This window comes from Austrofundulus limnaeus, unplaced genomic scaffold (assembly GCF_001266775.1).
Source record: "Austrofundulus limnaeus strain Quisiro unplaced genomic scaffold, Austrofundulus_limnaeus-1.0 Scaffold1, whole genome shotgun sequence".
NCBI lineage: Eukaryota > Metazoa > Chordata > Actinopteri > Cyprinodontiformes > Rivulidae > Austrofundulus > Austrofundulus limnaeus.
Genome location: NW_013952403.1, coordinates 1,663,974 through 1,687,324, shown reverse-complemented (window position 1 = coordinate 1,687,324; position 23,351 = coordinate 1,663,974). Strand labels below are relative to the sequence as shown.

General features: G+C 39.2%; 6 protein-coding genes across 9 annotated transcripts in view; 4 read left to right on the top strand and 2 right to left on the bottom strand.

Moving 5' to 3' along the window:
• upf3b (UPF3B regulator of nonsense mediated mRNA decay) overlaps positions 1 to 2,211 on the top strand; it is a 6,568-nt gene extending 4,357 nt beyond the window's left edge. For both annotated transcript variants that reach the window (XM_014003942.1, XM_014003933.1), the window contains exons 5-10: positions 6 to 116; positions 317 to 360; positions 446 to 634; positions 718 to 875; positions 951 to 1,257; positions 1,359 to 2,211. In XM_014003942.1, the coding sequence (XP_013859396.1) occupies positions 6 to 116; positions 317 to 360; positions 446 to 634; positions 718 to 875; positions 951 to 1,257; positions 1,359 to 1,493 (944 nt within the window). In that variant the 3' untranslated portion in view covers positions 1,494 to 2,211. The remainder of the gene's footprint in view (positions 1 to 5; positions 117 to 316; positions 361 to 445; positions 635 to 717; positions 876 to 950; positions 1,258 to 1,358) is intronic.
• A 377-nt stretch (positions 2,212 to 2,588) lies between these two features.
• Positions 2,589 to 5,351, top strand: rpl39 (ribosomal protein L39; the record flags this gene model as incomplete). The annotated part of the gene is given in 3 exon segments (XM_014004039.1): positions 2,589 to 2,643; positions 2,917 to 3,020; positions 5,130 to 5,351. Coding segments are annotated over 3 exon segments (208 nt in total), but the record flags the coding sequence as incomplete, so codon positions are not given.
• Positions 5,248 to 7,000, bottom strand: sowahd (sosondowah ankyrin repeat domain family d). The gene has a single exon (XM_014003986.1). It carries the CDS (start codon positions 6,642 to 6,644, stop codon positions 5,718 to 5,720), a length of 927 nt encoding a protein of 308 aa, XP_013859440.1. The 5' UTR covers positions 6,645 to 7,000; the 3' UTR covers positions 5,248 to 5,717.
• Positions 7,001 to 7,092: 92 nt separating this feature from the next.
• pttg1 (PTTG1 regulator of sister chromatid separation, securin) lies at positions 7,093 to 10,003 on the bottom strand. Its single transcript, XM_014004000.1, has 6 exons — positions 9,895 to 10,003; positions 9,244 to 9,330; positions 9,024 to 9,160; positions 8,593 to 8,674; positions 8,284 to 8,445; positions 7,093 to 7,228 (listed from the first exon to the last, which is right to left on the bottom strand). The coding sequence occupies exons 2-6, from the start codon at positions 9,323 to 9,325 to the stop codon at positions 7,146 to 7,148; spliced, it is 546 nt and encodes a 181-aa protein (XP_013859454.1). The 5' UTR covers positions 9,326 to 9,330; positions 9,895 to 10,003; the 3' UTR covers positions 7,093 to 7,145.
• Positions 10,004 to 10,007: 4 nt separating this feature from the next.
• Positions 10,008 to 23,351, top strand: part of nkrf (NFKB repressing factor) — a 17,408-nt gene continuing 4,064 nt past the window's right edge. The window contains exons 1-2 of the mRNA XM_014003902.1: positions 10,008 to 10,023; positions 14,743 to 14,745. The gene's annotated coding sequence lies outside the window, so the exon portion shown is untranslated. The remainder of the gene's footprint in view (positions 10,024 to 14,742; positions 14,746 to 23,351) is intronic.
• septin6 (septin 6) lies at positions 10,451 to 22,924 on the top strand. 3 transcript variants are annotated; one of them, XM_014003967.1, is made up of 10 exons: positions 10,451 to 10,556; positions 12,188 to 12,302; positions 12,764 to 12,959; positions 13,903 to 14,089; positions 15,319 to 15,480; positions 15,975 to 16,071; positions 17,113 to 17,281; positions 17,394 to 17,526; positions 17,629 to 17,819; positions 21,836 to 22,924. In XM_014003967.1, exons 1-10 carry the CDS (start codon positions 10,527 to 10,529, stop codon positions 21,843 to 21,845), a joined length of 1,290 nt encoding a protein of 429 aa, XP_013859421.1. In that variant the 5' UTR covers positions 10,451 to 10,526; the 3' UTR covers positions 21,846 to 22,924. The 3 variants fall into 3 exon arrangements, with proteins under 3 accessions (XP_013859421.1, XP_013859410.1, XP_013859428.1); XM_014003956.1 differs by having other exon boundaries at positions 21,286 to 22,924; XM_014003974.1 differs by having other exon boundaries at positions 20,144 to 22,924.

Here is a 23,351-nt window from a genome sequence, read left to right as displayed (position 1 = left end):
GTCAGATCCTGATTATAAGAAGTTTCTTGACTATTACAACGGTGATGAAGAGAAGTTGACGTCCACAACCGAAACTCTGTTAGARGAGCTTGAGGCAAGGTCAAAGGAACTTGAAGGTTTGTTACATTGGTTTTCCACAACCATCACTGTTTGAATGTAATGGGATAACTTAACAACATGGCAGCAAAGCACAATTTATAATTTATAAGGTTGCCTCAAACACATCCCTTCTTATTGTGGGATGATCTTAGCTGAAAACTCAAAGAGAGATAAGTGACATACATTCCTTCAGTTGAATGTTTTTTGTTCTTTATAGCTAAGAAGACAACTCCTCTGCTGGACTTCCTCAAAAATAAACAGGTGAATGTGGAATTGCCCTGTAAAATTCCAGGTGTGTTTGTTGCATGTTAGAGACTGACCTTACACTTCCTTATCTAATGTTCAGAGAATTAGGGARGAAAGGAAAGAAGAGAGGAGGAGGAGGGAGCTTGAGCGCAAGCGTCTGCGTGACGAAGAGCGTCGCAAGTGGAGAGAGGAGGAGAGGARGAAACGAAAAGAGGCAGACAAGATGAAAAGACTGGAGAAGCCCACAGAGAAAGACAAGGACCACGTTAAGGAAGAACCAAAAATTAAGGTTTGTGTTGCAGTGCAAAAAAAAAAAACCCCAGCTTGAAACATTTTCAAGTTTATAACTAATTATTTTGTCCYAACATTCAGCTCCTAAAGAAGCCAGACAGATCTGATAATGCAGAGTCTGAAAAGCCCAAGGAGAAGGCCAAGAAACCAGAGAAGCCACTAAAAGAGGACAGATCGTTGGGAGGCAGCGATCAAAAAAGGAGACAGAACTTTGAAAACAAGGAGGACCGAGAGAAGAAGTCAGTTTCTTTTTGTCGTATTTTTACATTTTTTGAACAAAGTAACCGAGCAGATATTGTGATTTTTACTCCCAGGTGGGAGGAAAAAGGCCGGAAGGAGTTCAGGGAACGAGACGCAGATCGAGACCGAGAGAGGGACAAGGACCGGCGGCAGAGAGACAGGGAGCGTGCCAGACGCCAGGACGAGGAAAGGCGGAGGAGGAGGGAACAGCAGGATGGAGAGAACACCTTCAAGAAGCGAGAAGAGGAGGTTAAAAAGGAAAAAGCCTCGGAGAAGAGGAGGAGTGAAAACGTGCCCAGCTCCCACTCGGAGAAGACGGAGAAACCTGCCAAAGATAATAAAAAGGAGGAGAGTAGCAAAAGAGAGCGCCTACGGAATAAGGTGTGTGTTCCAGGATGTCAGACCTGCAGGTTATTAACTAAACCTACATCTGAGTGAATCAGTTTATTTTTATTTTATTATTATTATTTTTTTTTTATCAGGACCGACCTGCCATTCAGCTGTACCAGCCGGGGGCCAGGAACCGCAACCGTTCTTCGACAGGAGGAGAATCCAACTCTGTCGACAGGAAACCAGATGCTGAGAGCAAGAAAGTGTCTGAAAAAGGAGAAGACTGAGCCAATTTCTACGGTTGCCATTTTTTAAATTTGATGTGGCGACAGACCTGTGAGGTGTAGAGCAACATTTGCGGGATCTCACAGCCACGTGCACGGCTGGCGAGTCACTCTGCACCCAGCTGTCCCAGTCTCAAGAGGTAGAGGTTTGATAGTTGAGCTTACCGCCTGAATGTGACCCTCTGTAATTGTAGTTTGGCTGTAGGGCGCAGTAGATAAAACCAAAGGGTTCTGAGGACCACAGAAAGTCAAAGTGACCTTACTTCAGTGTTGCTGCAATGATGGAAAACTATCTCACACCATGTGAACATCGACAAGAAAGTCTGAAAATAAATGGTTACCGTCACTAATTACACTTTCATTTTATTTTCAGCTTCAAATGAATTTATGAAAATAAGTGAGAAATGTCTCATAATCTGTCACTCCAAGTATATGTAAACCAATCACTGAATGTTTTAATCTGCTCACACCATGTCTGCGAGTCTGAACTGCTTATTCATATGCAACAATAAAGGAGAAATAGCCRTTTCTGACTATATACTGCCAGGTGACATCTAATCTTGCATGTAAACAAGAGAAATAATCAGAGTGATCAACATGTGGCCTTTCCCCTTTTTCTAACATTAAATTCTGAAACGAATACAGCATGGACATGTATTATTGCTGATGGGACTRACAAATAGACATGTTTTGATGAAAATAAAAGGCGTTCCCTAAAAGATTTAGTCTCTGCTTTCATTTTTCTGCACTGTGCCTATCTCAGAATGTGATCCAGTGAAGCTGAGAGACAACTGCCACCTTACAAATTATGCAAAGCTGCTTTTAAAATTGACAGAAGGGCRCATTCATTCTTGAATGACATTAAAGGAAAATGTTTTGCACAGTGTCGTGAGATCATTTTTTTTTTGTTAAGTGGCACTATATTTAAAAAACTAATTGCATGAAATTGGGTCCAAAAGTTATTCAAATAGAAATTAACCCAATATCTTTCCAAAAGTTTCTGAAATTCGATTTCTTCAACATCTGTGCAGTTCGTGCACTGACCGCTTGGTGTCGCAGCTTCAGCGGCTCGTTGAATAAAATCGCTGACGTCACTTCCTTCTTTCTCTTCGACCCTCACYGCCATAGTGGGGAAAGGACTGTGGAGAAAATGGTAAATGTTAAATCCTTAAACATCCTTTCCAGTAGGACCTGTAAACCACCAGTAAAACGCTAAATGATGAAAAAAACATTGTATTGATGCATAAAACATCCATATGTTGTACGAGATGTTGACGTTAAAGTTGGTAAATACAGTCAGATATCATGCTAGCCGTGTTAGCTTATAGCTAACGTTCCTCGTAGATCAAACGTGCTGTAAATACAGAACTGGATACACAGTTTTAGACGAAAACCTGTTGCTGACTCGGCTTTCTGGTGTTTTCAGTCTTCCCACAAGACTTTCAGGATCAAGCGCGTTCTCGCCAAGAAGCAGAAACAGAACAGGCCGATTCCTCAGTGGATCAGAATGAAGACCGGCAACAAGATCAGGTGAGTTTCCTGCTCATGGATCTGATGCCGTTGACTTTTTTTCTATTTTCTCTAAAGCCTTTTGAATTTATAAGTCTCACAGTCTCATTAAGATTTTAAAGCATGTCATATTGATGCTTTTCATGTTAGACAAMTCTGTTTTATTATTGATGGTGTTTTTGTTGTGGACAGTCTGTTCACATTACATGTTGGTTTGGTTTATGTTCAACACTTCTCCACAACCAACCAACTAGGGCTTGAAAACAAACCCAAATAGCCCCTTCAGTCTCACAATAAACAGAGGCACTATGATTGGTTTATTCAGTCTTCCAGGCGAAGTTGTTTCAAGAAAAAACTTTTGTTCCATTTAGATCTGGCTACACTTGTGCATTCACACACCTGTCGTCAAATTAAAGCWTGACCTTTAACAGATAAAAGTAGAGGAAGGAGTAAAAAAAAAAAATCCTGCCAACATTAATTAACCAATCAGCGATGAGTGGAACAGATCAGGCAAGGTCCTGTTGACTGTTCCTGCATGTTGGCAAACTATGATTATCTGTTTAATGGGCAGAGAGAAGCAGGAGTACGCCTAAAAATAAACTACACTTTCTAAACAAGTCCAATAAAAAAATACCTGTGATTAGCACCTATTTAAAGCAAATGTACAAGACAATTAACCCCCTTATAGGAAGTGGAGTTGGTCTGACAAAGGTTTTAAGATAAAGTATATTCTGTAAAATACGGGTCAAAATACTGTATGTTCAAATCATCCATCTCTTTCCCTCCAGCCAGAAGATTAGCTTCAATCTTTCAGTTCTGCTGTTTGCTGCTGTCTGTTATTTCCTGAACAAGATGACACAATTTTCAGAAGTATTGTTGAAATATCCGCTATTGTTTTGGCTGTATCCTTGTGTTTTTGCTCTGCAGCCTGTGTCCGTTTGGACTCATTTTTGCTACCACAGGTCGCAAATATTTCAAATCCCAGAGATTTGTCTGTATTCACCCTGAAGGTTCATTCATAGTCTGTGTTCATAATCCTTAATGTTGGGAAAAAAATCTGAGTTTGCTGATGGTCGTGCGTGGAATGATTCTGAAGGTTGTGATGAATATTTATTTATTTTACAGCTCAAATTGCTTTTCTTAAGATGAATGTTACATCAAGCAGTAATCTTAAAACTTTACTGAAACTTTATTCTGGACTAGTAATGATCACAAAATCTCAGTATGTTAGTTTTTCTGGTATATGAGTTATATTCCTGAGTCATAAATGGTGCTTGTCTTTTTTTGTGGTGATTTTTCATATCCAAATAAATATAGGGTTCATTGTTGAATAGCTAAAATAAAATTTTCAGAGCAGGGGTTTTTGGACTGCAGTACTGGAGTCTTTAAAACAAAACTAACTCCTAATTTTATGTTTTAAAGCTCAGCAAAATTTACTAAAATGCTTCATAGAATTTAAAAAACAAAAGCAGGCATAAGCATATCATTAAAGAGCCTCTTCAGAGTTGTTCTTTTCAGTGTTAAAATGATCTGTTTTATTGCTGAGTTCAGAGTTATTTTGCTGATTATTGCATCGTGTAAAGCAGGTCTGCAAATGCAGCTCTCCATRTCAGTAGAGTGCTGTCATTAACCCTGCTGAGAGTACGTCTGTTGTAGAGCTTTTCATCCTCCTCACTGCTGGTGACGAGGAAGCTCTGCAGCTGAACACCTCTGCTCATTTGACTGTTTTTGCTTCAATCTGTGGATAAAATCCCTGCAGCGGTCTGCTTGTGAGCATAGAAACTGTTCTAGWGATTCTTGCAATGTTTTAGTGTCAGATATTTAAAACTGTTTCAGTCACATTTATCAGTTTTTGCTTCAGAACTGCTCTGATTCTTTCATGAAATATTTCTGTAAAATGACACTCAAGACCAGTTCATGCTGTCTCTRGTTGATCATAAATTATGAAAAATACTGTAATTTTCCTAAATTATAGAATTAGCTAGAATAAGTGATCTCTAAATAATGTTAAACTGGTTTTCTCTTGTCCCATTTGAGTACAACACCTGTATAAACACTAGAAAAGCTGCTTATGAAGATATGAAGAGTCAAAGAGTTCCTGTTTTAAAGTATGTTTTTGTTTGGTTACAGGTACAACTCCAAGAGGAGACACTGGAGGAGGACCAAGCTCGGCCTGTAAACACGATGGTCTTTGGGTCCCAGAATTCCTCCACCCCGACATCTGTCAGGACCTCCAGCTGCTGGGGCCTGACCACAGCCAGGGATCCAAGTCATCTGGAGCAGCAGTCGTTTTGTACAGTTCCTCTGGTTTATGCTCGTGTTTGACAATAAAAGATCAGTGATCAAACAGAACAGATGGTAATCGTGTCTTTCCTGACAAACTCATGTTAGTGTTCTGTGATGCAAACAAGTATGAATTGATGACATAGCTCTGCAGAAAGCACTGATGTTGGAAAAAAGGTTTGTTTTTCAAACAGGTTTTATTTCAGTGTTGGACTGTACAGCACTTWAAGCAAGTAAAACAAATGGTTAGTGCTTAGATTAGAGAAATTTGTGTTGAATATCTTGACAAAAAAGTTTCATAAAACAAGGGTTTGGAATTTTCAAGTTTATCCGCAAAATCCTGCTGTAAAGTTCAGTGATAAAGATTATTATATCCCTTTGAGATTAAATGTTTGATATTTCACATTGACACAAGTTAAACAAAAGTTTGTAAACTCAGGTTTTGGATCCATGAGATGAAAAAGAGGTTATCAGCTTTTTGAAAGACCCAAATCTCCAGCCGCCCCTCCTGATCCGGTCCAGGTGATTCGGTTCTTCGGGCTCTCGGCTCGGCTCCTCGGCAGCGCTCGGGCTGACCGCGCCAGTRCAGTTATTGTTCGCGTTCTCGTTCTGCGCACATCCGCGGCTGTGCTCGTCGTCCCACGTCCCCAGCAGCTCCTTCATGGCCACCGGCGCGTCCTCCTTCAGGTACTGCCAGGCCCTCCTCCCGCTGTAATCCATAACGTCCACGTCRGCGCCGAAGGCTCCGACCAGCAGCTTGACCACCGGGAACTGACCGTGCATGCTGGCGACGTGCAGCGGCGTRAGCCCCCCGCTGCCCCGCAGGTTCACGTTCACCGGGAGACCCGCGCTCTCCGCGAACCGCAGGAGCTTCAGCAGAGTCTCGTCCTGTCCCCGCTTGGACAGCCAGTGCAGGACCGAGTACCCGCTGATGAAGTCCTTCCTGGTCAGCAGGTAGGGCTCCTCGGAGATGAACTCCAGGATGGTTTCGTAGTTGCCCTCCACGGCCGACAGCATCCAGGCGTGCTCCATGGGGTACAGAGCCCAGTCCGCGTCCTGCTCAGACTCGGATGTTGAACTCTGGGTCTGCGGGGAGGACTCKGAGTAAAAACTGAACCCGCTGCGAGAGGACTGACTCAGCAGCAGCTCCTTCAGGTATTTTTTGCGCGTGACMGATGCCCTCTCCGGAGCGGAGCTGTCGCCGGCTTCCTGCTGCCTCTGCAGCCGCGACCTGCGCTGGGAGGCTCCGGCTGCGAGCGGCAGGCCATACCGGGACAGCCGCTCCACAACGGAGCTCTGTCTGGATGACCCGCCGTGGGCAGCTGGTTCGGATCCAGGAAAGTCCGATCCGCCCCTGTTCATGCTCCTCTGCAGAGTCCAAGCCTACTTTCTGTTTAGACAACACCCYGAGGACGTCTCCGTTTAGAAACTTGAATTAGCTGTTATCCATTCGGCTGCTCTCATTTCCTGTGTTAAAAGAMAACATGATGATGCTGCACTTTTATAAAACTGAACATCTTTAAAAACATGTTTTTATGTTTGTGCTCCAAGAGCTTCAGATTTCCCAACCACTCCAAAGTTTACTCACCTGCTGTGACCAAAACGCACAAGAACCTCAGTATAATCCATGCAAAATGCTTAAATACAAAATAGGGTTATACTTTCCTTTGTAAGAGGAACTGAGTCGAAGTTCATTCAGACGAAACCAGAACCCCCTCACATGTGACCACTGATGGACTTTGAAAGCAGGAAGTAATAAGAGTTCACTCCCCTGATTCTCCCAGTGTGTCAATCATAGTGCAAGGCAGAATAAGAACAGTAAACTTTATTTCACTCAAACACAACAATAAACAAAACAAGTCATTAAAAGTCAGGAGATTCTGGAGGAAGCTCGATGGTCAGCTCATCRAGAGTTTGAAGGAAGGCTTCCAGCTCCAAGCGGTCATCTGAAAAAGAGTGGAGATAATGAAGGTTTAGAGTTGTACTTCAGGCTGAAAAGCTTGAATTACATGCTGCACAAGTGTTTCATTACAAAAGGACTACAAACTGGCTTTTAACTAAGTCCTAGATCACATACCAGCCTAACGGTTTACTTTCCAAACACAATAAGTGATGTTTGTTCCCTGTTCAGACAGAATCTGTCTGAACTCACTGAACTGTAGGGTTGTGAACTGTTGCAAATATGCTTCCATACATTCACCTTTACTGCCCATGAGGTATGAAGAGAACATTAAAAAATTAAACACTTCTGAAACTGAATTACAAGTAAATACTTAACACTATACAACAGATTGTTATAAACAACCAGATGGCCCATTTATTCTGTTAGAAGGCATCAGACTGTTAGCATTGTTAATTTAAAGAAGTCTTTTGACACTTGACTATAGCCTTCTTTTTTGAAAAGTTTAATAAATAAAACTGATTAGCACTACAGTATATTTAGTCATTTGAATAAGATCTGAATAGTGTAATATTCGTGGAGTTCYTCAAGGTTATTTGCCTGGACCCAAACTGTTTATTTTGAATGTGAGTGATTCGGTCAATGTGTCAAAGCTTTTAAAATGTATTCCATTTGCTGAGGACACATCAGWTTTTGAACAGATGTTAGAGGTGATACAGGCAGAATTTGAGAAAATACAAACTTGGTTTCAACTTAAGTCATCATTGAATTTGACATACATACATAAAACTTTCCTACATGAGATTTTTCTTCTTTCTGCACCCTTTTTATTCAGTGTTTGATATACTTTGTTTCTTTAATGAAATGAATCAGGAACAAGGGGGACTGAATGTGTACAATTTTGTGTTTTWAAAACAGTCTACAGTTAAAAGAAACTGAGCAATCATTTAACTCAACTACAACACATTTTAGATGTGTTGGTTTACCAGTTCTAAGCATCTGCAGTGCAATGTTAAAATGTTAAAGCTGTGAAAGAGAATGTGCTTACAAGAGACTCAGTTATCACCCTTCTGCTTCAAAGCCCTGATAGGATCTGCATACCTGAACGTTTTGGCATCTTTACAGGCGATGGGTTTGGGAGGGGAGAGATTTTGAGGTCGTCCTCACATGGATCAGGAAGAGTTTGTGGAAAACAGGCCAGTCCAGGAAGAGCCAAGCCACTAAGAGGAATCAAGTCCTCTGGAAAACTGTACTTCTCAAACTCTGAAAGATTAAATTTTTTTAAAATTATAATGAACAGATGATCATAATTTCATTCACATTTTTACATACRTTGTAAAATGAGCACAGCAGAGAAATGTAATAAATTTTGAACAAGTCTTAAATACTTCAGTTGCAATATATATTTACCTAATGGGTCGTAAGGGATAAACTGCTCAATATCAGGATATTCCTCTGTTTTGGTCTGAGGAGCAASTTTGRCCTTTGTTTCCTRTTGACAAAGACATTAGCTTGGTTTSAACWATTTCAGATAAAGTGCACACAGAAAATGAAAAACTCTAAACACAGCATTTCATTTTTGGATGAAAAAAATGAAAGATGCTGGATTTAAAACATTTTTGTATAATTTATGGATTAGAACTTATACTGGAYGTTCAATCCTGGTCCTCCATTCRTGTTTTAAATGCTTCTCTGCTCCAGTACASCTGAATCAGTGATTAAAYTACCTCTTCAAGTCCTRCAGGAGCCTGTTAATGACCCCTCATTCACACCAGGTGTGTTTGATCAGAGAAACATCTAATATACATAGATGGTGGTCCTGTTCTGTTTGTTTACTCCACCTGTGGCTTTAGAAGTTTCTTCTCTTGTGCAGCGACAGCCGGGGTGGAAATCTTTTTGTTCACCAATCCAAAAGCTTTGCGGTTTGATTGCAGAGGGGTTGTAAGAGTTTTTGTAGGCTCAGACTTCAAGGGTTTCTCTGGTGGAAAAACAAAAATATTGTAACATTTCCGCACAAACCTTTCTAAAAAGTAATTCAGCATCAAGTAGGTAATTTCACACCTGGAGCAGAKTGAAGTCTCTCTCGCATCTTTGGAGGTGCAAGAAAAACATTTTCTTGCTCGGCAAATATTGGGTTTGCCATTATATCTGAAAAACAGTRATTATTACTGCATTGACGCAAACAGAGCCATAACTAGAGCAGAGGTAGTAGATGAAGGACTTCTCAGTAGTTAATTTTATATAATTTACAAGCCTAGTCATCTGTGTGAAAGTTATTTTAAAAAAAMTATTGTAACAATCTACAAAAATGTTTAGTAGTTGCCTGCTATAATTTAACCAAAATAACTTTTTTAGGTAGTTTTGAGTGCTTTACAAAAGCTATTTTAACTCGAAAAGCATATGCACATAAAAACATTACCTTAGACTAGGCATCTTAATGTTGATTTGTTTTCCCGTCATATTTAAAACGTTAAATTTAAACAAGTGGATTTGGCCTAATAAAATACCGCAGTTACCCGTCAATCTAACTGCCAACTTGTTAAAACAACACGCATTGTTCTGTTGTTGTTGTTTGTAGATCTCTGGTTAGCTTTTTGCTAGCTGCGTCATGAACTCGAGGGCAGTCTTTGAGATTAAAACTATTAGTTAGCTAGAATGGCTTAGAAAAGACAACATTAACTTTCAAAAATCGTTTCCTCTGAAGTACCTTACCTCTATAAATCGTGTGAAACGCTGTAGAACCTCTCAGGTTATCGCTGTCCTTACAGTTGTTTTGATATGTGACTCGCTAGCAAYTGCCGCGACTCCGCTTTAAATTCACTGTCTGCTTTCTATTGGCCAGTAGACCGCACGTGACCAAAGTGGGCGTGGTGTTCTACTCAATCATACGCTCTAATGAAAACTGCTTTGTAACTTGTTTATTCACTAGGTTTTTAGTTACACATCGATTACGAATTTGTCAGTTATTAAATTAATATCGACAAAGTTTGTTTGCAAATGTCAGACTGGTCTTAATTTAATTAAAGTCCAGGTATCTGCGTTTTGTAACRTTTACTACTACCATTCATTGGAGACGGAACCATTATGGTAATGTGTTGGGGGGGGTGTTCACTTTATCGTCTTTTAAAAACTTCCTCCAACATTCAGTAGATGTTTCATGTGATATAAGTGATATTTTTTAGTCTTTTTATTGATATTATTATAAATGTTTTAGTTATAATTTATGTATCGTGCGCGACATGTCTCGATGAAATGGTACGTTCCTAGCTTTCTGTAGACGGTGCAGCTTCCTTTGCTAAAGTCAGAGCGGTAGAGGGTTTTTCCTCCGGCTAACGGCACGCACCATGGCGTCAACTGAAATAGCAAGGCAAGCTGTAAGTAGCCTGTTGAACTCCAGGATGTTCTTATCATGTATTAATAATTTCCAACAAAATACTTATACAAGTATATGTAAAAAGAACGGGGGTGGTAGCTTTAGCTCTGTTGCTAACGCCCGTCTTTCTCTCGCCATTTCCATAATATTCGCTGTAGCACACCATTACATTTATTACATTTTCGCTTTGATAAATCAGATCGTGAACGTCAGAGTTATTGGGTAGACGACTTTAAATGAATGAAATACAGTCGTAGCTTAACCCATTAATGTTCCAGATAATTATATTTTGCGAGGAATAATGCGGCGCCTTTGATTCCCCGCACTGTGCTAAAACCGTTAGCTTAAATAAAACTGCAAACGAAAAAAAATGGCGTCTTTCATTGCGTTGAATTCAATGTAGTAAATTATGTATCGTAACTGGGCGACGAACCTACAAATCGGTAGGCCATTCATTCTACTCCTCATTTCCGTTATGGTGTCCCGTTAACTTTCACACGGGCGTTGTCTTAATTACGTAAAAAAAAAGTGGACAATACGGATTCCACACSATGGCTATAGAAAAGCACTTGTTTGTCTTGCTCGCTTTTTAAAGTAGAAAAAAAGAAGCCACTTAACCCAGAGGGAGTGCTTGGAATAGCAAGGTTGTGCAGTTTGATATCCCTTTGTGRCCCAATGAATAGAACCGGCTGTGTGCTACTTGGCTTTGAGTCCCATGAACAGAGAGGATGATTTTAGGAATGTTGTACTCGCAGCTGAACATTATAAAGGCTGTTTGTTGGGACACATTGCCCTCGGTTTTACACACACAAGCTTTCCAGCTGTTCAYACTCTGTTTCAACCATCTAAATAATCCCCAACTGTCCTGMAACACCAGCTTGCTTGGTTGTTTTAAATTTACCCTMCGCGTATTTTCCCCCCTCAAAGTCTTCACCACATTGGACAGCTACACTGTGTTATGTTTAAGCCACATAATGGCCAGCTTTGTCTGAGGTTTAGCYGGTGGAGAGCTTTTTRCTTCTGGCMTCTGATGTGCATTCTTTGCTTCCCTGCAGCTCTTAATATAAATGTAGGCAGCAGAAACAAGGATCACACAGATCAAGATGCTTACTACAAGCTGTACACCTCCACACACGCTCAACAATGGTGCACTTGCTTTTACTGTAGCAGTAGAATCAATGAAGGAAATGTCGATCCAAAATGAGAAGTTCAAATTATAGAGACAGATTTCAGCCCATGCTGTGGACAGTTCACTCTTCGTCTCATATTTGTAACTAATTTAATCAAAAATAGTTTTATTGTTGCTSTTTCAGTAATCATGACGGGAACAGCTTTATTTTTCCATATATGTACACTGTGGTTTCAAACTGTCTAAGCAGACGGAAGAGAGCTGCTGCATAGAAAACAGGAAGTGAATTAGACTGCACCTGAAGTCAGCCTCATGTCTCTCACAGTCACGGATGTTGAATTACTTGGCAATAAGATCTGCAGAGAACAAAGAAATGAAATTTATATTTTTAAAATAACGTTCATAGCATGCTCTCAACTATAGGCGCGTAGTGCTTTACTGAGATTTTTCAATGAAAAGTGAATATTTTATTGATGCATTGTGGTCAATTRTTTTGCTTTTAGGGTGAAGGAGTCCGTTCTGTGCCTCTGGCCGGCCATGTTGGCTTTGACAGTATGCCTGACCAGTTGGTCAACAAGTCTGTGAACCGTGGCTTCTGCTTCAACATCCTCTGTGTTGGTGAGTGTTTGAGTTGAGGTGGTTCTGGTATCTGATAATGCCTCTTGGAACYATAAATAAAAAAAAGTGAACTTTGCATTTCTCATAAATAAACAGCATTAACCCTTAATGTGTCTATTTATTGGATTTTTTAAATCAAGGAGAAAAATCCAGTGCACAGAAAGATTTCTCATGAAAACCAGCTAGCAAAGACAGTGGGTCACGCTGTGGAGAATAAAAATAGATTTTCTTACAGAGGGAGCTCTACATCTGAGTCATCTAATAGCCCCTAACAGAATACATGTCAGAATACATCACAATGAAGCTGAATCTACTGTTTTTTAATACATTATAACATTTGTTTTAGTGTAGAAGCCAGGAGGGTGTATTAAGAATCGTTTCTTCTGTGTTGAAATTAAAATTCTGTGACTGTGTAAGCCAAGAGCTCAGTAACAAAATGCATTTTTCTCCCCATTGTGTAGGCGAGACAGGTCTTGGTAAGTCCACTCTGATGGACACACTGTTCAACACCAAGTTTGAAGGTGAGCCCACCCAGCACAGCCAGCCTGGAGTCACACTGAAGTCCAACACCTACGAGCTGCAGGAGAGTAACGTACGCCTCAAACTGACTGTCGTCAACACAGTGGGCTTTGGAGACCAGATTAATAAGGAGGACAGGTAAAAAAAAGGCCATTTTTGACACTAGCAGACAGGTTTCTAATAAAACTGCTCTGTTTTGAATGCAGTACTTTGTGGATGAGGAATCAAGTTTTTATCTGAAGCAGTTTTTCCTCAATAGTTTCAAACTACCAGCTGTACAAACAGACATTAGATATAGGTGGTTTCCAACCTGGGACCAGAAGGATGTCGCAGCCCGAAGGTCTTTCTGCGCACACCCAAAGATTTTGTTACCAGACTTTTGTTTCGACTGTTAGTTGCTAACTCGACCCCTGTGTGAGTGGACGATTTCCTGCGAACTACAACTCTGTTAGTTACTTCAAAGCTGTTCAAATGGTAACTTTGAGAAAAAAAATCAGTTTTTATACAAGAGTGCTTTTATAGTCATGTGAACTTCTGCAGGCAGCATCTTACATTATGACCACATGCTGTGTGTTTGTGTTCTGGAAAGGGTGGATGCCTTTTGAATCTTCCTGTAGTTCTTAAGGTTATTGTTCTCCCGTGTTCACATTTTGTAGCACATATCGCAGTTTGAGGTTGCAGACTGTGATTGGACGGTGAATTATTGGAATTTTTGTAAAGGTGTTTATTTTGATGAGTGGTAAAAAAATGGCACRTTTTGTATTTGCCATAAATCAAAAAATATTAAAATACATTTTATATTAGTTATAACATTAATAGTGAATGAAAGAATCACAATAAAGCAAAATTACTGTGGTGTTCCTAACAACACATAAAAAGCCTTGCTTCTCATTTTTAAGAGAGGGCTTTAACAGTTAGTTGATGTTGAACATTTTTCTGTTATTAAAGTATGGCTAATACTGTAWTTTAGGTTGTAATTCTAAATAGCAATTGTACTGTTTAGTATCAGTACATGTTGTAAATTCTGAAAGAACTGAACTTACAAATGAGGCTAAATTGTTTCATCTCTTCTGTTGTCCAGCTACAAATCCATTGTGGAGTTCATCGATACCCAGTTTGAAGCTTACCTGCAGGAGGAGTTGAAAATCAAGCGCACGCTACACAGCTACCACGACACTCGCATCCACGCATGCTTGTACTTCATTGCTCCAACAGGACACTCGCTGAAGTCTCTGGACTTGGTGACGATGAAAAAACTGGATAGCAAGGTGAGCGTTGCTCAGTTTGGTCAAACTTACCTGTGGTTTTTTTTTTTTTATCTGAGTGAAAGTAGTTGAACGGATTAGCTTTTATATCCCAGATGTCTAATGTAGCTTTGTTGTTGACACTACATGGATGCATTTGATCTGYCTACTGAAGTCACGAGTTGCACATCTTTTCTGGGTCATTTTCTTTCATGCACGTTGGTTCTGGTTCTGTTGGTGCATCAGTGTAGGTCAGCTGTGAAATGCAGTCTGTCCAGTGACTGCGTCCTGTGAGCTCTTCTCAGCCTATTTGCATGAAACTCTTTGCTGTTTGCACAAAAAGGCATGTTTGTGGTGTTTGCCAGAGCAGCTGTGCCCTCCAGCCAGCTCTCACAACCATGTGATCCAAGAGCAGCTCTCTCTTTCTCTCTCTCTTTAAACATTTAGCCAGGGAGGCGTTAAATCATTGCTCTGCTGAAGGATATTTGAGCAGGAAGTTGAACCCTCAGCAGACTTATAAATGTGTTGATGTCTTCGTTCGTGTGACCCAGAGCATCCATTGTGATTAATTACAAGGGGTCCACATTTAGTGAATAAATAGTTGGGGAGAGTGAAAAAATGTTGTGTGGGAGTGAAATTCACATTTTCCTAAAACCAGATAAAAAGGCACACTAAAGAATGTCCTTTCTTGTTCATTTCTCACTTCCCTATTTGCATATGACAATGTTTAATTAAAGCATGGGTTTTGACAAAAAAGACAGACTTCAACATTGTGTTTGATAAATTTCTAAATGGTTTGAAAAATATATTTTCTTTGCTGCATTTTACTGTTTTTATCGCTACTAAATATGTACAAGTCAGCAATGCTTAAGAATCTATTTTGCWGTCATCTTATTCCTAAAGATATCTATTAAATTATGTTGAAATGATGAAAATAGAATGGTTTATTGTGTACCACGTCTTTGTGAAAGTTTAATTTTAGTATCCTACACTTTTGGACAGGCAGCGGTAGGAAGAACTATGAAAAATAGTTATTTTAGTTAAACCCATGTGTTTTTACTTTTAGTAATAGCTTCAAAGTTTCCATTAGTGACATGTTTTTACTCTTTTTAGTGTTTCTATCAAACAAACATGTCTGGTCTTCTCTAAATTTAGACTACAGAAATGAAGGCAGTGCCTTTTTGAAAGAACGCTTTAATTCAGTCTATCTTTAGCTGTGTTCCTAAAAAGGTTTTCTCATTTCTCATTTTCAGGTCAACATCATCCCAATCGTTGCCAAGTCAGACGCCATTTCTAAGAGCGAACTGGCCAAGTTCAAAATCAAAATCACCAGTGAGCTTGTCAGCAACGGAGTCCAGATCTACCAGTTCCCCACTGATGACGAGTCTGTGGCAGAAATTAACTCCACCATGAATGTAAGGCCACATTTATACCCGCTGCATACAATGTTTGGATTTATTTGTTTTAGTGAAAAGCTGCACATATCAATTTATTTCCTTATTTGATCTRTGTAAAATATGTCATTGTGAGTCAGAACAGGCACTGTTGCCTTTGCTTACGTGGTCTGCAGGCCTCCTGCAGTGTGCGTGTGTGTGTGTGTGTTTTCAAAGCCGCACACACAGTCGTCTGACACAGGAAGTCAGCAGTGTGGGAACAAGCTTTGTGTCCACATTTAGTYGTTTATTAACCCTAAACTGTAGAAATGTCTTTAACTAACATTCTGTGACTGTTAGCTCTTTTCTTGTTCAGACTTTGACAAGTTATCKTAATACAGATATGTTTTTTGGACGTATTTATCTGTTCTTAGTGTCGGTCAGCTTTATGTGTCGTTGCAGAAATGAAGAGAATTCTGCAGATTTAGTTGCAGGTGTGACAGTACGCTTACAGCACGCTCCCTTCTGCTTCACAGAGCCATTTGCCCTTCGCTGTGGTGGGGAGCACTGAGGAAGTGAAGCTTGGGAATAAGATGGTGAAGGCCCGGCAGTACCCCTGGGGGACGGTGCAGGGTAAGCCTGTGTTACATCCTGGACAGGAATTAAAAGCATGCACTTCCTTTGTGCTTCYCTTCAGCTCTTTCTAACTGAACTGATAACCTGTTATGTGACCTCGTCTAGCTGCAGCATCCTCCAGCAGCTCTTTGTGCTTACATTTTTTTTATTTCACTAATGGTGTTTTTATTGATCAGGTATTGATTTTTCTTGACGACTTTAAAATGCAGGGTGTTGAATGTCTTCCAAACAGGCTACAGGGCCAACTTTTTTTTTCACAAGGATTACCGGAGATATGTAAAAATACAGAAGTTATTGTTTGATTCAACGTACTCTTCTCACATTCATTCAAAACTTGAGACAAGCTAAAATATGTTGGGGAAGAAAAGAATACCAGCAAAGAAATTAAAAGAATAAAAAACATGTAAATGTTTGCACAGACTCTTGTAATGTAATAAAGTCACACTCCACTTTTAACATCTTGGTGAGACATGAATAAAATCAGAAAAACACTCGTAATTGGCATTTTTCCAGGCATAATTCTGATTTTTATATATAAATACATACATAACTACATTATTTTTGTTTCGCAAGAGTATAAGTCTGTGAGCAAGACCCATCTTGAGATTTTTGAAGTCTTTCTTGCAATTTTCTTTATCAGAGCTAAATGTTTACCAGTGCTTTCACCACACAATGATGCAGCTGTTTTAATTAAACCACAGAGGCCAGATAAAGAACACACAGAGCTTAGCCAGCACTGTTGGTCTTTAAATAATACTRTGAACCTCTTTGTCTGTTTTTTTGGTTGTCTTCTTTTATTTTCCCTTAGAGGAATGTCCTTCCCTGCATTGTGTTTTGTTCAGGATCACATTGAATAGAGAAACATCACACATATTTAACCATAACTTATACATGCTTTGTATTAAATATGTTTGAATAAAATGATCTTTAATTTTACTCTTGAAGTTTGCATGAACATTCAGCATTTTGGCATTAAACTGCAATAATATGAGTTTATGTTTGATAAGATGCTGACTGGCGTTCTTCGTTTTCTCACAGTGGAAAATGAAAATCACTGTGATTTTGTCAAACTTCGTGAGATGCTGATTCGAGTGAACATGGAGGACCTGCGAGAACAGACTCACACACGCCACTATGAGCTCTACCGCCGCTGCAAGCTGGAAGAAATGGGCTTTAAGGATACAGACCCTGACAGCAAACCCTTCAGGTAGAAGACTCGAAATGGTTTCATGTCTCCTGGATCTGTTGCTTTCCGCTCGCATCATTATAATTTTCTATTTTTTTCCTCTCCTTTTTTTTTTTTTTTTTTTTGCGGCCAGTCTGCAAGAGACATATGAGGCAAAGCGGAACGAGTTCATGGGTGAGCTGCAGAAGAAGGAAGAGGAAATGAGACAAATGTTCGTCCAGCGGGTCAAAGAGAAGGAGGCCGAGCTCAAAGAAGCGGAGAAGGAGGTAAATATCAGTCGCGTTGTTAAAATCATGTCTCCTCTCCTCTCCCGGTCAGCACCAAAGTTCTGTTTCTGTCGTCCCCCCCCCCCCAACCCCGCGACCTAGCTGCACGATAAGTTTGACCGTTTGAAGAAGCTCCACCAGGATGAGAAGAAGAAACTGGAGGAGAAGAAGAAGGGTCTAGATGACGAGGTCAACACATTCAAACAGAAAAAGACTGCAGCTGAACTTTTGCTGAACCAAGCCCAGCAGGCAGGGGGCGCCACCACGCTGAAGAGGGACAAAGAGAGGAAAAAGTAAGTATCCCCCCACACCCACCCCCACTGAGTCTGACACAACTGGTCCAGGAAATTATTCTGTGCCAACTCTTTATTTCTGAGTGAAAGCTGAATGCTTCATCTACTCCCCTCTGTGTGATCAAAGAGATTGTAGTGGACACTAAGCTCCATGTTGGTCGTTTTGGATTAAAATTTATATATGTGTTGAAATAAAAGCTGACAGGTGGAGACGGAGCTGCAGTTGGAACGTAGCCAGCTGTTAGCAGAGCGACTTCCAGTCAAAAATCTTCATGCTGTCAGCAAATATCGCTGCTCACTCAACACTATATTGGAAACTTTGAATGTGACTTTGGTGCACTTTACTATTTCAGCTTCATTATCAAAAACATGCAGCTTCTTCTTCCAGTCAGTTATTTAGCAGCCTTTATGATCAATATGTTCACATTCTAATTTTTTTTTAAATTTCTGATAATTCAAATGAAACTGGTTTAAAAGGGGACATTTCATGCAAAATCCATTCTTTTAATCCTTACATACATTTTGTTGTGTACTTGGAGTCTCAAGGGGTGCAGAAAATTTGAATTTAGTCTCCCCTAATGCTGAGTAGATATCTTTATATTATTTTTGGGTCATATTTTACTCTATTTTCTAAGAGGTTTTCTGAACTATTATGTCACAGTATTTGTGACAGAACTGCCAAATAAGGTCTAGACTTAAAAGCTACAATTTGGTGGTCTTCATTCTCCTCTGGCTCTGGGTCAGACTCTGGCTCCAACATGTCCAACAATCTTCCTTTGTTGGCTTCTTTTACTTAATTTGTAAATAAAATGCTGCCATATAGTCATAAACCCCTGTATCAAACTAGAGTGGACCACTCTGGACACTGGAGGGGGCGGGRTGAGAAGTGCCTCGTTTGGATTTAAAGAGACAGTGTCAAAACGAGTTGATCTGAGACACACCTCAGAAAATRGGTGAAAGAGGGGCTTGAGATACAATAAGGAGGAATTTAGACCAAAGCTTTGCAGTTACACTTTATATAGACCCCACCTGAATGATTTTAATGTAAAAAAGGATTTAAAAGCAGGATATGTCCCCGTTAAGCAAACTAAATTTTTACCACTGTAAGATGTTGACATTTTTTTGCTCATAAACTGATATAAACCAGATGTGCCTGTTCAGAAAAGAAAGTAGACATTTGCACTGAGAGGCTTTCTGTTAGCTGTAAMTTTTTCTTCTACTTTTATTTCCCTCACAACCACTTTTTCCTCCTTATGATCRTTGCCTTGAATATTTCTCTCCCCAAATTAGCAGCTGTTCAGTCAACAGACAAGTGAGGTCCTTCTCTTGACGTGCTAACTAGATGCTAACTGTGTGTGTGTTTTTGTTTTTAACCTTCTGGTGATTGTTATTACTCCCCAGGAGACACAGTTAATTGTTTCTGCTTGTTATGTGGATGTTTTCTAAGCGCATGTGTCACCTATGTTGCATCCGTAATGTTTTCCAGTTAACTCCTCCCCACACTTGCTGCATGCTGCATGAGGCACCTTTTTCTGGTAAGACTCCCTTTTTGAGTTACAGCACAAATAATAAAAAGAAATAATAATTCAAAGTGAAATGCCAGTATAAATTCAAATTGTACACAAGCTAACTCCATGTTTGAAGATGACTACTTCTAAAGGTTTGCAGTTGTATTTTGCCAGTGGTCTGCAGGATAGTTACCTAAAAAGCTTGGCAAACGTGCRCTACTTCATGGCATCATCTTTTCCCTCCATATCTGGGAGCTTGGCAGTATTTATCGTTGCCCCGCCAGCTTCTAAATCAACCAGTTTATTAGACCCCCACACGCCCATTTGATGCACTGCTCCATCAGCCTCCCTAAAACCACAACACTCTCTTTTTTTGTGGCTCCCACCTGGCCCAACCGTCACACAAAGAACCATTCAAGGCTGAGCTGAGACCAGCAGGTCACGCCAGAACTGCAAACAGCCTCTGGGCGCATCTTTGTTTTTTAGAGCTGGTATGTTTTGTTGACATATGATGACCCACCCTACAAAAGAACAAATGGTGTTCGAGTCTTGGCCACTTGGGGGAGTAGAAGTGAATGAAAATAACAGACTGGCGCTCTGTAAACTTATTTCAGTGTTGCTTAAAAAAATAAGACGCTGTATGATGAGAAAGATGACAGGCTGTTTGAAAACTAAAAGAAGTAGTCGAMTGTACTCTCACCCTCACTATAATACGACCTTAAAAGCATGTTTGCTGTCTAAGGTGCTAATGCTGATGTACAACTGTGTGTTTTAACAAATCAGAAACCACTAACAGCCCTTCTCTTTTATTTCCAGCTGAGGATTCCTGTAGAAAAAAAAGTCCTCCCTTGTGGCAATCCTGCTGTGAATGAGCTCCTACCCCACTCATCATCTTTTATAGCTTCTCCCTTCTCTCACCTCCACCTAATTCCACCCTACACATATCTGCCTCCCACCGCATTTTTTTGGTGATGCTGGGCATTGCAAAAAWAAAAATAAAAATAAAAAAATTGTCGTAAAGTTTTTTTCTTCCTGAATGATGCTTGTTGTGTTTTGTGTTGTACAAGCAGCCATTCAGTTTGATTCCTTTTTTAAATGCAAATTTACAAAATGCATTCCATATTTATGTGCTCAGCATTTCTTTGCATGATGTGAGCTTTTTTAAAAAAATACATGACTACAGATGTAATGGGCAGAAATGTGTTGAGGCTAAAGAGAAACATGCATCTTGAGACTTAAAAACTGATGAGTACCTTTTTAGAATTCTTTTTCTTTTTTTAATAGTTGTCATCCTATATTCCTGCAGGCTTGCATATGTAATTTGAATCTTTGCCTCAAAGTTGGAATAGATATTTAAAATAGGTCTCTTTTTTGATGTAGTTTCCCTTTAGCCTGATGCATGAGTAGTTGCGAGCCTAATCTTATTGCCACTTCTCCCATACCTCATTCATTGTCATGTTTGATGTGCATACTTATATTAGCTTTTATACTTGCACTTTGTTTTATACACAAATGTGATGTTGTTTTTGTTAAGTATATTTCAATGTCAGTGCAATTGTAACTTTCTTTTTTTTTTGTATTTTTATACAAGGGCACATTAAAAGTCAAATAGTCCCGATGTCCATTGTTCTGACAGAGGCAGTCTTTGTTTTGTATCCGTGTTWAGAAACCTTTTCTGAAGAAAATAAAGGCCAATTTTTCACCAAATGATAAAACTGGAGCAGCAATCATTGTGTATGATAAAAAGTGTTATAAATATGTGGATTTTTAATGAATTTCTGAACGAACTGCAGTGATAAATAGCATTACTTTAAATTAATTTTTTGCCACTTTAAAYGTCAGGTTTGTTTTGTAAAATCTGAGTCCACAGTTTTAGTGAAATTAAAGCAGCAGAAGAGATGCGACCTCCTCCCAGTCTACAGCTCACTGGTCTTGTGTGGTTTCACTTTCCTTTGCAGTAACCCGTGGCTCTGCACTGAATAGGTCCTCAGCCCCCCCTCTCCCAAGCTTTGAWAAGGGATCGGCCTCTGTGGGGTCTGTGGGCCTGAAATGTGGATCCCGTCCTGCAGGGTTTTTCATTCATTACCTGTTCTGTTATAATCTGTGCGTTTTTACGGCTGCTTTAACCTCAACCTGAGCGGTCAGTTTCTCCCACTCGTTGCTTTTGCCTGTGCACTGTTGGATGTTGCTGTGACTAACACGTTTTTCCACTTTAATTAGCAGAAACGACACAAGACGTGTTAAATTATTGACTTAGTTTAATATATAAGTGTTCATATGCATCAAAGTTATTAATTTCTCTTTTTCTCACCAATTTGATTGTACTGTTTGGGACTTTTTCAAGTAGACATATTCTCATATATTTGACTTTATTTTGAAATTTTACTMTAATAGTTTTGTATATGATGATCAAAACATAAGCTTTTCCCTTCTTCAGAATCCCTTTTGCACCTCTGGTGGTTTGGCCACTTCTCTAACTCTTGGCTTTGTTTCTCTTTGTCTCTTTAGCTTCTTTTAATCTGTCTTTGACCACCTGAAGAGGGGATTGCAGCTTCAGCAAGAACTAAGAACCCTTTACCTCTGCCTGTTTTTTATTTTAATTTTTTTTCCTCGTATCAACCTTTTATTCTCTTCATTGCATCTCCTTTTGTTGAGTATGGCCTTATGTGGACTTGCATGGTATTTCTGACCACCTGATGAAGCTCTTAAACCTGGGCAGGTGGGGAACCAGGTACACAACAAAACCTGCAATTATGTCTTAATGTACAGAGAGAGATTTCAGGAGGGGTTCATACAATTTTAGGACTCACGGGTAAAACATTTTTTTATTGTATTAACATGACCTGCACTATATATAGATTTATATGCACTCAAAAAGGAAAAAGAAATGAAGGTTTACTTTTAAAACAAATTGAGGATAGAAAACTTAATTAATCTAATTCAATATTAAATTATTTGGCTTTTATGTTCATTTTGTGCTCATCTAAATAAAATGATTGAAAAAGCCAAAGCATTTGGTTCCCATGTTTACACGCCACTGTTAAATACCATGAAGGTCACATATGTCAGGGGCTTTTATTACACGTGCTTTAATATTCACCAGCCTAATATACACTGCATGCTTTTTAAATTTGATTTGATTACTGCTGTGATCTATTACCTTCCTTTTTTTTACTCCTTAAACAACTCAGCTTTTTCGGTCTTACTTTCATTGCTATTTTCTTATAAAATGGTGCATTTATTTATTGTAAAACTTGCTCTGTCCTATGATTTAAGCTCCAACTTTGCCAAATGTTAGTATGAGATATTGTTGAACAGAATCCCAGATAAGAGTATTAAAATACTCGTGCATTTATATAATTTATAAGGATATATTTTGTGTATTGAAGTGGAGATTTGTTGTTTATTCCCTATGATGTTTGGATGTGATTCTGAGTGTAAAGTGACATTTTGGTGTCAAGATTTGCCGTACATTTTTCTAGCATCAGTCATCTCCTCTTGTATTCAGAACCATTTCAACACTACGAATTATTCCGTATTCTTTTGTTGGCTTTCATTGATGTACATTTTGAATAAAAAATAACCTCAATTTATTAAGCTTTTGTCTTTTTAATTTTTTTTGTGTATTTTAATTTTTCCTCTCACCCAGGCACCTTTTACCTCTGGTCAAATCTTTCAGTCTTGGGAAGTATTTGTTTTGTGCATMGATTCAAACCTAATTCATGAAAACAATTTTAGCACAAAAAGGAAAATGTTGACCTTGGTGTTCTGTGGTTGGATTAGAAGATGCGGAATCTTAAATTCTCAGATGAACTGTGACAAAGTAAACCTATCTGACATAATCTTTGAAAATGGTTTATAGGCAATTATTAAAAAAAAACCCCAAAAGCTTATATGTTTTTGGATAGAAGAATAAAATTTGAATATAGCATTGTGATTCAAATTTACTGATTTGATGAAAATTACTCTAAATCCTGTTTCCTAATATTAAGCAATAGTATTAATATTCAAATATAAATATAAG